Source organism: Ylistrum balloti, unplaced genomic scaffold (genome assembly GCF_031769215.1).
Source record: "Ylistrum balloti isolate Yb309-2 unplaced genomic scaffold, AGI_CSIRO_Ybal_v1 Utg371562, whole genome shotgun sequence".
NCBI classification, from domain to species: domain Eukaryota; kingdom Metazoa; phylum Mollusca; class Bivalvia; order Pectinida; family Pectinidae; genus Ylistrum; species Ylistrum balloti.
Window position 1 is genome coordinate 38,689 of NW_026782803.1, and position 16,330 is coordinate 55,018.

A 16,330-nucleotide genomic window follows, 5' to 3' on the forward strand; every position below is an offset into this window, starting at 1 on the left:
TTTTTGGTAATTTGTTTGAAATGGAGCCAATATAGAAAAGCTCGGTATAATCAGACCCCACTTTAATGTAAAAAATATGTTCGTAATCATTTTCTGGTTTCAACTGTACAATAAGAGTTTCATATCTTAATTTCGAATATTTGTATATCATATCAAAATAAAGACATTCTGTACAAAACTTACCGCTTTAGTCATTGGTAGATCATTATAATGATCAGAAGAAGCATAGTGTAATGATTTTTATTGATATTGTCTTTTGTCCGACGTCATAAACTTTTAACATTTTCTCAAAAAATTATGAAGCGATGTCAATGAAATTTTGCAGTAACTTTCCCTGGGCAATCCACAGAGACCTAAGAGGCGGGGCAAAACTGACTCCAGTTTCAACATCGAGATTTGGAACCGTTTCATGGCGTTTACGTTAGGTCCTTTGTAACTATGACTCATCCTAAGATACGGAAGATTTTTTTAACCAGCATGCCATATTCGAACAGGATGAACGCATGGTCTTTGAATTAATTACAAAAAACTATTGAATTATTGGACGAGAACACCTCTACATATAGAGTTTGATATTTCTTTCGAACTCTTTGAGTTTTCTATATCATTTCATAGATTTTAATATTCAGGCCCTTAGCATCACTGACAAGGCGTTGAAAGGCGAGTGTCAGTTTTGATATGTAGTCTAAGTCATTAATTTGCTCTGATGTATCTAGTTCTAAATATTAGTGATAAGAGACATTATTCACTGATATGTCATTTGAACATTTTGTTAATTGTAATATTGAAATAATATTGATATCTAATGTCAACAAATTGATGCTTTTTATAGACAAACATGACAGACTCGGAATTCTATATCGTTAAAGGACTGCGTCATAAGGTCTTTCAATGCATCAGTGGTGCTTTTAATTTGAACGCAGATTGCGTTGAAACAATTTTTAAAAATAAGATACGTTGCTTTCTTTTTCTACCATTTAATTTTTAATGCAGGTGCAATTTTATTATCTCTGTCAATTAACCGTAACCATGTACCGTAATAACAATTATTCCTGGCAAGTACATATATATAGGTTTCAATTTCAGACTGTTTCAAAATGTTTTCATGCAACTAACGGACTTCACGGTTACAGGCAAATATACTGAACGACCCGGATGTATCAAAGTCGGAAATTATGACATTGACAGGGAAACAAAAGGAGTAAAATGGAAGTCATTTATCTTTTTGTCAATTGTTTCCTATAATAAAATATGGCAGTGATGGGAATGAAATATAGGACAAAACAACTATGTACGTGGCTGACGTGTTTTTGTGTATTACATATAAGGGCATGCACTGCTGTGTGTCTGGACACTACCTCTTTAACTCAATTATCTTTGAATGGAAAGCGTGTGAAGGCTAACATAATATACATATCAACACTTGGTTCCATTCGTGATTGTATCAAACAATGCTTAGTTAGAACAGATTGTCATGTATTTTCTTACCAGAAAGACAGACTCGTTTGTGAGCTTGGACGGAATGCCCAGGACTTAATGAAATCTCCAGACTTCATGACTTTTGACATGGCAAACATGAATCTTTATCAAGTAAGTGATTGGATGTCAATACAAAACCTTATGATTTCAATACAGTTTATGTTGTTTGTAATAATTAATTTTATGGTAAAGATACTCTGGAATTCACTGTGTGGACACACTTTTACATTATAAACGTTCAGGTTCTTAACTGCATGTCACGCTTAAGTATAGACATGTTGTGTGGCTTATACGAAAATTAGCAGGTTTTCCGATGTAACTGACATTATCCGCAATAAGAACAAATGAAATTTTTCCATTTTAATATTTTCTCCAAACTTCCCTCATATCAATTGTTGAAGTACATATATTGCATATTTTATAACAAGTGTTCTACGTAATTCTGATCAACATATCCAACAGATTTCAATATAAAGGATTCCATGCACATAGCTGTCTAAATGCATAGCTTTTCAACTTGAACTGTATATGTCATTACGTAAACCATTTCAATCTGCACTGAATTATCAGACAAAGGACAGACAGAACTCGCGCTCACTGTAATAATTTCGGTGTACTCATAAACTAATATTCCTTCTATTTAGATTCAAAACCGAAGTTTGCTTTTGCTTGAGTTACGCTAGTCACGTGGTTTTTTTTAAACGTTGTTAGTCCTAGGCATTTCTATTCTCGTTCAACCTGAATCTTGTCTGTATATGATACACCAAAAGATAGACTGGTCAAAGTCTGTGATATGCCTTTTTTTATTTCAAAATGAGTCTTAACAGAATGTGTGGTAAACGATTTTATGGTCAATAATACACACCCTTATCAAGATAGCTGCTACCTGTTGTATACGTTTTGAAGAAATAATTTCATATTTTCATTCTTCCGTTTCCCTTGGAACCGTTGTACAACATACTTTTCTAGATGATGTAAATATATACTACTTGATATATGGTATCACAGCTGCGATAGTATCAAATAGGAAACACGCATTTCAGTCGATTTTATTGTCATATGCATATATTGTTGACACAGCGTCTGCATTCAGACGTAAAAATCACCGCCTTCTGACAATTTCAAAATTACGAACTTATCAAGCGGCTGGAACGAAGAGGATCAGACATTTCCAGTCTGTGGAATCGATAGTTTTAAGCGATAAAGTGCCGATGCATTACTCTACTGTGAATAGACGCTGTTAAGATGAATATAGATAAAGAAAGTTATCACAAGCATTCCCAGGGATAAACAAAATCCGATACTCAATATCAATGATGCCATCATTCTGGATTGAATATATGGAAGTTGGTGTTCTAAGTCTTAGGAACAAATCAACGTTGAGTTTTCAAATTTCAAAAGTTGGGGGCAAAGTATGCACTGGTAAACACAAACTAAAACCGTTTCCATTTTCTCGATTAAAAATGTCTTTCTCATTCCAACTGTTTCTCATGAGTTTTAAGTCTGAGTTGCAATGTTGAACAGAGCAGTGTAATAAAAATGAAAAAAACCCACAAGTAACCTATTAAAAGATCACTAACACTGAGTTGTAGTTGAATCAGGCTCGTGGCAAAGGAGTTTGTCAAGCTAATTTACAGGGAATAAGTGTTTGATTTCACTGCCAGATGAGTGTTCGTCTGAGATATATTTTGACGATATTTGATGAAATCTGGAGATTTCAGGGCGTAATCATATACCAGATTAGCAACAAATTATTTAACTCTCGATTCAGACCACTCCGAGCGAGATATCTCGGTATAGTAACAACAAATTATTTATCTGTCGATTCAGACCACTCCGAGCGAGATATCTCGGCATAGTAACAACAAATTATTTATCTGTCGATTCAGACCACTAACAACAAATTATTTAGCGACCAGATATCTCGGTAACAACAAATTATAGTAACAACAAATTATTTATCTGTCGATTCAGACCACTCCGAGCGAGATATCTCGGTATAGTAACAACAAATTATTTATCTGTCGATTCAGACCACTCCGAGCGAGATATCTCGGTATAGTAACAACAAATTATTTATCTGTCGATTCAGACCACTCCGAGCGAGATATCTCGGTATAGTAACAACAAATTATTTATCTGTCGATTCAGACCACTCCGAGCGAGATATCTCGGTATAGTAACAACAAATTATTTATCTGTCGATTCAGACCACTCCGAGCGAGATATCTCGGTATAGTAACAACAAATTATTTATCTGTCGATTCAGACCACTCCGAGCGAGATATCTCGGTATAGTAACAACAAATTATTTATCTGTCGATTCAGACCACTCCGAGCGAGATATCTCGGTATAGTAACAACAATTATTTATCTGTCGATTCAGACCACTCCGAGCGAGATATCTCGGTATAGTAACAACAAATTATTTATCTGTCGATTCAGACCACTCCGAGCGAGATATCTCGGTATAGTAACAACAAATTATTTATCTGTCGATTCAGACCACTCCGAGCGAGATATCTCGGTATAGTAACAACAAATTATTTATCTGTCGATTCAGACCACTCCGAGCGGTATAGTAACAATGAATTTCCTTGAGTCTTTTCGTTAGGTTGGTACCTGTGGACCAGTCTACCACCTCAAAGTTTCATCTAATTAAAACCATGTTTAAAACCTTAACATTATTCAGTACAGACGAATTGAATTAAGATGACTTTATAGACTAACCTGAAACGATGTTTAAGCTGTCACGTTATTAAATAAGTATATCGAACCGTGGAATGATTAAGCAATATCAATTATTATTAATTGTTTTCGTAGAACCAGAATTACCTAGGCCAAACAAAATCGCTAGAGGTAAAGACATAAAATAGAAATTAATTAAAAAGGCCAATCAAATGTCCCTAGTGATCACACGCAAATGTCATGGTATTGCCAATCCCCACTCTTGCTGTATTATGTATATTAATAAGAAGTACAAAATGAACATCAATAACGTTTTGAATAACACTGTAACGTAAACAATAACACTAGGGGAGGTAATTACGTAACTACCTAAAAGTTATCACGTCATTAAATTGATATACAATTACAACTTTGATTCCACATTTCCAGTCGTAGAGAGTGACAACTGTTGTATGATGATACAAAAACTAAATCATTTTAAAATCTTGATAATTAAACAATACCTCGAAATAATCAGAAAATTAAAAAAAAAACAAATAAAAAAGACAAACAAGCAATATATGTCGGTTTGAGTCACAGACATATACGTCATTAATATTCTTTTTGCCGTTAAATTTAATATTGATACTTAATTATTCATTTCCTTACAGGACGTGGCAGGTGCCTGCTCGGGTCGCCCTTGCATGGCTGGACACACCTGCGTTCCTTTGTCTCTTGGCGGACACCACTGTATCTCCGAAGGTCTGTGACTTTGGCTTCATTCTCGTCTCTGTTAATTCAAAGCGATTTGAAACACTATATATTCATTCACCTACACTCACTCAGTTTCAATTTATTATATATTTTTTGTCAATTCAATCATTAGCTTTTACCTTTACTCAGTCGCATCATAGGCTTAATACTTTATCCCTTCATAACTGACAAGTCCTAGAAGAAAGAATCAAATGCATGATACGGTTTAATTCATTGTTTCGCTTTTCTGTATCTAACTACATAATTGGTCTCTACATTTGTTATTTACACGTGTGTCTTTTGTGCAATCATTTTGAATACCTGTAATAATATTTGATTACATCACATCTAAAGCCGAAGTCAAAAGTGTTGTCAAACATGTCCATCGTTTTACCAGTTCGAGTTGAAATATTGATTGTTGTCTTCAGCATAAAAGAAATCTCATTGAAGTCATGCGATTTGCAAGTTTCGGCAAATCAAAAGCGATCCTACAACAAATGGTAAACCACACATGCATTTTGTTCAAATGTGACCAGGGAATAAGTAATAAAAGTAAAATTTAAAACATATCCCGATTAGATATTACTTTATCAAAACCACTTAGAAAATTTATGTGTGACGTTTCAATGTGTAAACTGTCACCTTAATCCAACTAATACCCGCTGCTAAACGTGATGAACTCATGTTCCCTGTTGTGAATTTTCCATTTCTGGATAGCAACAACCCTGCATCCCAAGTCTATATTTACATTACGCAGTTAATCCGATATTAAAAGCCCCATTCCCATTATCACGATTTTCGTCCAAGAAGTCGCGAAATGAAGCTGGACAAGTTTTATGCTGGTGTTCTAGCCTGTAGTGCCCGTTGTTGTATAAGTTCTCATTTAAGAACGTGACTTTATTACCTAGACCTACATGACTGATGTCGTCGTTGAAGCAGAAGCTGCTGATTCTTACAAAACGTCTGGTTCCCTTTCTTATTAATTAATTAATTAATTTATTTATTTATTTATTTGCAATTATGTAAACGGTGTACGAAATTTAATGAAATGACAGGAATATTCGACAGAACTATAATCTAATGAACGATGAGGTGGAAGTATTGTGACAAATATCATTACGGAAACAGGTCCAATTGGTGACTTCCAATGCGTACATTAAGGTACTATCCTATGAAAGTCGAGTCGGCTGCGCTTTATTATAAACAACTAGTTACGGTGTAATGTATCAAACACACACATATATATATATATATATATTATGTATCAATGAAACAGTACGGACAAGCGAATTGTCGAATTTTCGAGGCAATCTGACCCAACAAAACACAAATATTACATTAATTACATCACATACGTAGAACATAAAACGAATATAAAGTTATCAATCTAAACCGAGAGCGGTGGCGTAAACTTTGGTGTCTCGATAATCCCTTCGGCCGATGGACGCCGAAGGCCCCTTATAACGAACAAAAAAAGTTGTTGTATGTAAGATGGTGATTAAAATGTCATTTTTTTATATCAATCTCGGTATGTTTTGCACCCTACACAGTGATTGTACATATGATCGCAACGAAAACAATTGCACGTCACACTCCGAGAAAAGTAGTCTACCGGTACATCTCGGCCACGTAATTACCTTAAAACAATCGCTAGACTGCAGAATCCATCGACGTCATCAGCCAGGACCACCTCTCAATGGACGTTTCGACTCCTATCCTGGAACGTCCTCAAGGTGGTGAGTCGACAGTGATTGGCCAAATCACTGCCCGTCGATGGATGGCTTCCAGCTCAAATCTACTCTTCTCCACCAAAGCCAGCTGGACGACTTCTCTGCTGTTGTTGATAGTCGTTGAACAGCTGCCCTTCGGTCTCTTCCCTGGATGCCTAGTGTAGAAAACATCCTCCACATGGACTGTGCAGGGAACCCTCTGCACCCCATCTCTACTGGCAAGACCCACACACTCCATCCTTTTGCTCTCACGTCGTCTGCAAGATCGGCGTACTTCCCTTTCTTCCGCTCATGAGCCTCTTGGCATCGATCCTCCCAGGGAACAGTTAGCTCAATCATTATCATTTTCTTCCCTTGTTGTGACCATAGCAGGATATCTGGACGAAGGTTGGTTTGGGCGACATCTTGGAAAACTAGTCTTTGTCCTAAGTCAACCTGCATCTCCCAACTGTTTGCTCCATCTAGTATCCCTCCTTGGTGCACTGCTTTCTTATTGGTTGTCTCTCCAGATCTTACAAAGTTGATGTACGGTTGATGTTTGGTACATTTCCTCTTTTTCTGCCTTTCCTTCATAAGGGTGTCTGCTAGCTCTCGCAGTACCTTGTTGTGTCTCCATGTATATCTCCCCTGGGTCAGAGCGGTGTTGCACGATGACAATACATGGGCCAGGTTACCCGGTTGGTCACACAGTGGGCAGTTGGGGTTTTCCGTCATCCCCCATCGGTGGAGATTGGTAGGTGTTGGTAGGACATCATACACTGATCGCAGGAGGAACTGGATTCTACATGGTTCCAACTTCCAGATATCTGCCCATGTAAGGCGTCTTTCCGTTGTCTCCCATTTGGTCCATGCTCCCTGTGCTCCCATTTCTACAGCTTTAACCTTCCTGATCTCTTCCTCCATCTTCCTGATGTTATCTTGAGCCATCTTCTTTCTACCAGCCGTGTCTGCTGTTCCCCACCTTTCCACCCGCGTTGACCCTAACCCCTGTTTGCCTATACAGGTAGTCCCAACGATGTCGCTGTGCCTTAGCCTGCTCTCTGCTTCCTGTACCGCACTACTTGCTGACCACTTGCGTCCTGTTCGAGTCTCAATTCCAGCATTCCACATTCTAAATGAGGAATCGTTTGATTAAAAATAAGAAAAATTATAGTATTTTTTTTTTTTAAAGGTGTGTATAGTTACAATAAAAAAAGTAATTTGATAAACAAACCCAGTTAAATGCACAATATATACATAAATAAAAATTTGAATATAGATCAGATTGTTTAAATATATATATATATACAATCTGATTAAACCGTGTTGAGATAAAAACGAATTTTGTCTATACCTGCATCTGTTTACCTCACTCCTTATATAGCTCGGCACTACATGTTTCCATGATGTATCGGTAAAATAATTGAGATGAACCGCGGACTAATTCCAAAAGCTATTTATTTAAATGCGTTTCCTTGACCGCAGTGTTTTATATATTTCTCTTAGAATTATTCTGAATACAAATTTATCCAAGCCATTGTACTTTCTGTCCCTCTTTTACTTCACGATTTAAAATGTCGTATATCAAGATATAAAAAAACAAGTTCGTATTTAAACATGTAAACGTGTGGTTAATGCAGTATTGTTTTCTATTACAGATCACGGATACACTTCAGACAACCGATTCATAGACAATTTGACAGGAGCAAGTACTGACATCAACGCTGCATCATACCAGGAATGTCTGAGTGCTTGCCAAATAAGGAATTGTGTGTCTTTCTTCTACAGGAACGGACAATGCAAAGAGTATTCTAAAAGGCTGTTTTCAGGATTTGCAGATATCGTCGCTGGATGGCGATACTATGAGAGAACAGGTGACTATTTTCCATGTGAATGTTCTGATCGTATGATGGTTATTTGTATTGGTAATATAAAATTTACGGTTCAAATTTTGGGATTTTTTAGGCAGTGTTATCCATTTTAGTTTAAAATTTCCCTATAAATAATACCGTTCACGTTACTGGTTCAGAGATTTCATCCATCTGATGTCGAAAAATCATTTCATGTTATTCATCATTAAAGCTCGTAGAAAAAAAATGTAAAATATTCAGGCAAATCCTATATATTTTCGGAAACCTTTTGAGCTATAAACGATATATTGATATAACTTGACAGAACCACGGATAACACCTGGATGACTTTCGATATCATCCTGCACTACCACAAAAATGTACGATAGCATCCTACGCAACCTTATGTACTATTATTATTATTATTACATTCTTAATTGCCCGTCAACACATAAAAGATCATTATGGCCATCAACCGGTAAAATAAACAGCGATCCAAAAAGGAAATAACATCAAACAAAAAAACCCATGGCAGACGGGTTGCCCCTTAAGGTGGATTTTACCACATACAGTAGGACACAGTGGATATATTCTAACCCCTTTCCGCAGAGGAAACCTTGCACACAGTCAGATAAAATCATCGATATAACTCTATATAACCCAGGCTATAATGCTTTTAAAAAACTACATTTGTAAGATGTGAGGTAAAACACGACAAAAGTCTTTATATTACAACAAAAGTCACTGTGTATCTCGGTAGATCATTACTCATCAAGTGTGATATCACTGGTCTTGAATATAAGGTAAATTAAGATGTATTTCTAGAAAATACGACACTACTCGAACAAATATTTTGAGTTTTAGCAGCCAACATATTGTGTTCTACTGTAACCTGGACGAGCGCGACTCGCAAAGAATGGCTAAAACAACCAAAATACAATATATACAAGTTTATTACACTATATACACATAACAAGATATATCTTCTACCCTAATTAAGCACACTTCACTCCCTCACTCATAACCACACTTACACTATAATTATAGAAATGTATATTAAAGTCTATACAGCCAAGCATCTATACATGTCTCTGGTAAAGACTCTGAAAAACTCTCTGGATGACCTGCTTATAAAACGTTACATCAGTCAGCAAATGTTCACCGGATTGAACAAATGTCCTCCCTGCTAACAGATCCAATGACGCACCAAGAACTGTCCACAAAGGACATCTTCATAATGGTCCACACGGGACATCTTAGGACTGCCCACACAGGACATCTTTATAATTGTCCACACAGGGCAACATATACAGTAGATAGGTCTGTCTACCTCAAGACTGTATACCGCAACAGTCCACACCAGACCTCATATGTTTACAGGACTGCCCCCACAGGACATCTTTATAATTGGCCACACAGGACAGCATATACAGTAGATAGGTCTGTCTACCTCCAGACTGTATACCGCAACAGTCCACACCAGACCTCATATATTTACAGGACTGCCCACACAGGACATGGTATCAGGCTACACTGCCTTGCCCACACAGTATGTTAGCAACAGCTATCTTGGCCCACATAGGACACAAACATGTAACATCTCTGTACCAGTAGTATCATCATCGTCCTCACTAATATCTTGGGGTAGAACTGTAATTACATAATATAACCATTTCTAACCAAATATCCCATTCCTATTACTAAGCTATACATATATTCATTTAGTATCTCATAATATACACAAATATTATGTTATTAAAACCATATATTACTGTATGTAGCTAATTAACTGATATAATTCCATTAGCAAATTCTAGTCTTAATTTCAAGTTTCTGATAAATAAACTGACTATTTCTGCTTATAATAACTAAATACATAATCCAATTCACAAAAATAAGTTATTCTATACGCATAACATATGTATTTTGAACTGTACTCATCGGCTGTTATGAGCATATATATGTATCTCTTAACATTCGCCCCAAATACCGAACACAACAGATTCCGGGTAAACATTGGAATATAAGGGTGTTATAAAGGTTTACAAACTTACCGCAAACTGTATTTTGCGCTGGCTAACCCCATACAAGCAATTATCGACCTGCCGAAATCTACACCGCTGCTCTCGCTTACATGTACACGAGACTAAATTCAAATATAAAGAACTCGGATCCGGAGAATCCGTAATTACATCTTTACATCTTCTGGAATTATTAAGAAAAATATATAGACAGTATTTAGTTTAGATATTATCAAAATTATTTCATTAAATACATGCACGAAATGTTCAGAATAACTGGGATATTATTTCATACATATAAACAGATAAAATGTACAAAATTATGGTTGGGACTGTGACATCTACGATGGTTCAACTTTGGGGTTTAACAAAAAGTTGGAAGCTAAAATAATGCATATTGTAAGGAAATCGTAAAACGAACGTTTTCTTTGTAAACAAATATTTTTCATTTAATTAATTTTCATTTAAAAAGCATTTTTGGTGACTTTCATTGTTCCTCGGAGAAAATTGAAAAATAAAAATATGATAGTTTATAGCATAAATGATTTGAGATCTTCTCGTGAGATTGTTTTGAGATATTCTCGTGAGATTGTTTTGAGATCTTCTCGTGAGATTGTTTTGAGATCTTCTCGTGAGATTGTTTTGAGATCTTCTCGTGAGATTGTTTTGAGATCTTCTCGTGAGATTGTTTTGAGATCTTCTCGTGAGATTGTTTTGAGATCTTCTCGTGAGATTGTTTTGAGATCTTCTCGTGAGATTGTTTTGAGATCTTCTCGTGAGATTGTTTTGAGATCTTCTCGTGAGATTGTTTTGAGATCTTCTCGTGAGATTGTTTTGAGATCTTCTCGTGAGATTGTTTTGAGATCTTCTCGTGAGATTGTTTTGAGATCTTCTCGTGAGATTGTTTTGAGATATTCTCGTGAGATTGTTTTGAGATCTTCTCGTGAGATTGTTTTGAGATCTTCTCGTGAGATTGTTTTGAGATCTTCTCGTGAGATTGTTTTGAGATCTTCTCGTGAGATTGTTTTGAAATCAATAAACTATTAACGGTATACATTTCCATGGATTATACATGAAAGACATCTTGTAAACGTTCAAGAATGAGTGGTATTCTTATTGAAGCTGAAAATAACACCTTAAATATGGTTGTGATAAGTACAGTTTTCGCATGATTTCATATAACTTTTAAGGTGAATGCGATAGTTTATCATTGCGCTAATTTGCTTCAATTTCATCGCGCCAAATGAGGTACTCAGATTTTCAAACTTCACAAGATTTAATTTTCAATATGTTTAATCACTGTGATTATTGTACTGTATAGGAACTCTTGGTAACCTTGCCCTGAGAAAACCTACTTCGGAGTCATCTTTCTGGCGTACTGAACGGCAAATAGACCGTTCCGCGGCTAGCGCTGTTGACGGTTTTCGCTACGTTACCCCGCATAATGTTCGACACTCTTGCTTGGTCACTTGGTGGGATGATAGCCCCTGGATGACTATCGATTTACTGGAACATTATTTCATTCAGGAGGTTATGATGGTTACGAAGACAGGTATGTTTTGTAGTATTGATAGTCGTTGTTTGTTGATAAACTTTGCACATAATGATCTTCATCATAGACAAAATTACAAACTTGCTTTTCATATCAATATGAATACAGTCTAAATGGTAGGTAAATACAATGACGTCCATTGTATTTTGGAAGGATTTACTGAAAATCATTGAAGTGATTTAAGTGAAATAATTGGTTAGGCTTCTTTAATGTATTCCTAATGCATGTAGTTCAGATAAGTTTGAAAAGTTTATAGCAGATAGGACAAAGCTTATTAATAATTATGTATCGACTTGGCTGTTATCAATGATATTACAAGCAATGAAAATATAACCCGTTCATAACATATAAATGGGTTCAAAGTATACATAATCTAACAATTTTGTTTCTTTTCGTATGCAGGCAGTTATGAGAAAAGTATCTTAGTAACGTACGGAATGTCTGGCACAGAACATATTTGTGGAAAATATCGAGAATATATCCAGACACAAACGGTCATCAACATCGTGTGTGGTACTGTGCGACAGGGCCGTGTGATCAAACTGCAAGGCAAAGTCTTCGGTGCCTTCGTAGTCTGCGAAGTGGAGGTGTACGGAATTCTTTTATAGAGTATTTTAATCAGTTTAGAATTCAAAGCGGTCTCTTTAGAATACATCTGGTCTCTTGTGAACTGACTATCTCGAAAACGGTTTGTAGTAAGAGGAGTGGGGGATATTAAATATATTTTACGCCTGGCAGACTGCTGGGTTTCCAGTGACGGGGTGTTCTCTGATTGCCCACATTTTTTGAACAATAGGTAGGTGTTGTTTCAAGGAACAATGGGAAGGCAGTTATATACTGTTTCATATAAGCTGTCTTTTTCACCTGTATATTTACCTGAGATTTACCTGTGTTTTACACAGTATAGACATTGGCTAGATTTGGGTATAATTTATGAAAAATGGTTACATTTAAACAAAAAGTCATGAAATTATGAAAAATGGTTACATTTAATCAAAAATCATGAGATTATGAAAAATGGTTACATTAAAACAAAAACCACGAGATTATGAAAAATGGTTACATATAAGCAAAAATCATGAAGTTATTTTTAACATACAAGCAACATTGATAACTATACATTGTACAGCAAAAATATGAAAATGTTTAAAATTAGACAAAATTCATGAAGTAACTTTAAGCTTACTATTTTTAACATGCATGCAACACTATACATGGACAGAAAAAAGACATTCGTTAGAAATAGTAACTACATTGTACAGCATATGAAGACATTCTCTGAAAAATAAGCAGTAACTAGATCAATATTAGACTAGACATATGTACAGAAGTCTGAAAGAAAAATTTAAAAATTAAAAAAAAAAACACAATTCAAAGAAAATAACCATGAACAGCACTAATGCATCAAATGTCTGTACTTGAAGCCCTAATAAATAATATTATCATCCAAGGTGAATAAGGTCCGAAGCAGCATCCGCATACTCCATTATGTCGATGTTTCCAGTTTCCAGTCTCTGTTTTCAGACTGCAGTCCTGTCATCTTTGCCTTGCGCCAAATACACTGGGTGTAATGGAAGAAGCATCCCTTCATGACAATTCCCGGAAAAACATGTCGCATGGCGTTGTGGAAGGCAACTTCATAGTCGGCAAACGCAGTAGTTGGAGTCATTGGTAGGTCGCAGTCATTCATCGCTGTCTTCAGCAGGCTCAGGAAACGGATGTAGATCTCTTGGCTCTTTCCGGGGAGTAGGGCGTAAACCAAAGCAGTCATGGTTCCATCAACCTCTGCGTGGATGGTGTAGATTTGATAGTTCCATCACAGTATATCTTGTCCGAAGCAGCAAGGTCTGTCATATTCCCCGAGGTGGCGAAGGCAAGAATCCGGGCTTCATCTCCATCGTCAATCAGCAGAAAGTGCTCTCCGGTCAGGGTCTCAGTCCATCGTCCATCAAGGTTGATGTCATTAGTGGTCATGGGGAGCTTTGGTGTCATCTTACGTCTGGCTCTGTAGAGTGCTGATCTGGCTGAATTGAATGTAGGGATCCGTTCCACAACGGCACTTGTCTCGTCGTCCCATTCCTCATCTCGCAGCTTGGTTATCTCCTCCTGGTATATAGATGGTATTGGTCTGACTTCTCGTTGGCTTCGGTTCCTAACATAGGACATGATCTCCTTGGCGACGATGTTGGCATGGTTGGCAGGGTGGTTGTGGGGATGGTGTCCAAATCCTACCAGTATCCTGTTCCGGGTGTTTAGGGTGGCTGGGCAAGTAGAGATGGTACACCGCCAGTAGGTCCTGTAACAGAAAAAATAAACATGATAAATATATAAAATAAATATATGAATGTAGTTTATTTCTAAAGTTGACTAGACCATGAACTATTTTATTCATTGATATAAATTATTCTATAAAACATTTTTGGATATGAATAATACTTTTAAAATATAACTTATTTACCTTTCACCACGATTGTTTTTAACCCTATAAAGGTGACCATCATGTGCTGAGTTCTGACCACCCAGTCTGTTTTCAACAAACTTCAGGTTAATCTGAGCATTAGCCATTCTACAAGTGAAGATGTGTTGGGGGAAAAATCAGATGCAATCAATAAAGAAAGTGAAATCTGAGTGAAAAATTATTTGAAACGGCCTGGCTTTATACTACCATGTACCAGCTTGGTTACTCACCTCAAAGTTTCCTGTAGCAGTTGTATCACTCCTTTCTATTGAAGGTGAATACATACTCAAGGAGACAGCTTCCATACATGAAAGTGATCACGGTTCATAACGGGATAGTGAATATGTGATCAGAGTAGGTAATTAAAACAATACCTAGTCACTAGTAAGATTACTTTCAACTGCTCAAAATAAATAAGTTTGGATCATGGTTACTCACATATAATATTCGCATAGAAACATAAATCTTAATACATCTCTGATCTGATGTAGACTTTATTATCATGCACATAAAATTAAACATTTTGTGTATTAAAGACAGTAAAGACAGATACAAAAGTACAAAAATAAAATAAAAGTGTAAATTTATCAAAGTATTGGACATTTTGTGTATTACTACATAAAATAAATACATGTAATAAAAAGAAAAAAAATATAGATAGATATAAAATTAAAGGTGGGTAAAGGCTATCAACTATACAATGTATATCAGACTATCAACTGATCATTTTACAGGTAAATTTACCTGTTGGCACTGAGACCCCATTTAAGAAAAAGATTATAATCACTATCAAAACAAAACTGCCCTGAGGGACTTTCAAAATGTGGGCATTCAGAGATACACCCCCAGTGACAATCTGATCTCAGAATCCGATGACGCGGATTTACCATTCACATATGTCAGGTTGTGGACTTGCAATATCGCGTCGGTTCGAATAAATACTCTCCATTTGAGCTACTGTAAATTAAACCTAGAAAAAAAAGTATGGACGGTATCTGTACATCCTGGCTTTCTACCCATGCGGTGTTCACACGTTAGTTTTGAATCGATGTTCAAAGTTTTAGTTAATAATTCCAACCTTCCTAGAAAAGGTGTTGAGCAATTCAGGTTGATGGAAAGCTTTGGGAGACTTCAAGGAAAGTTTATAGACCTCACGAAAAAACAATCACGAGGATTTTTATTCTTGGAGTATACTAATATTTTTATATGTCATTAGATATCGCATTTAATAACTAAGTTGCGTTTCACAACAAATAACTGTTAAGATATCGGAAAACCGGTCAACATCCTCCTCTGTAACTTTTAATAATCCATATTTAAATGTATCGGCTCCCTCCTAACCGCTTGAGTTTCAAAATTGAGGTCCTTATCGTCAGTGACAACTCCTAGTAGGACGGAACAGCTGTATGTGAAAATTCATTCATAACCAGATATTCATATAATTCTAAACTTGAAATGCGATGTTCAGTTATGTGCATGTTGCGCAATCTTGAAGCAATTTGATAGAAACTCAGTGATAGAACGTATATTTATAGATTTACTGCACCATATAGTCGTCAGTGTAAGACCTTGATATTGTTCGATAAAGAGGTTCACAAAGGGAGGTAAATTCAATCGGTCATAAATTTTAAACTGCAAAGGACGAATATCTTATTGCAATTGAATCCGATAAGTTTGGATTTTGAGCACTCTTAAAACAATCGATTAGGGCGAAAGCAGAAGCGAAAACAAATTCAATATCTGTTGTATCATACCTTACCTACCTACTATCCTAAATGCCATCAACACATTTTAAAAAGCAGTAAATGTTTCATTATGTGAAAGTTTAAAAAATATTCGGA

At 36.2% G+C, this 16,330-nt stretch overlaps 1 protein-coding gene across 1 annotated transcript; it reads right to left on the reverse strand.

The window, feature by feature from the left end:
- Positions 1-6,659: 6,659 nt before the first annotated feature.
- LOC132563021 (uncharacterized) lies at positions 6,660-7,739 on the reverse strand. The gene has a single exon (XM_060227784.1). It carries the CDS (start codon positions 7,737-7,739, stop codon positions 6,660-6,662), a length of 1,080 nt encoding a protein of 359 aa, XP_060083767.1.
- Positions 7,740-16,330: the final 8,591 nt, after the last annotated feature.

Excerpts from the sequence above, each read along its gene's own strand:
- LOC132563021 (XM_060227784.1), bottom strand. The coding sequence starts at position 7,739 with ATGTGGAATGCTGGAATTGAGACTCGAACAGGACGCAAGTGGTCAGCA.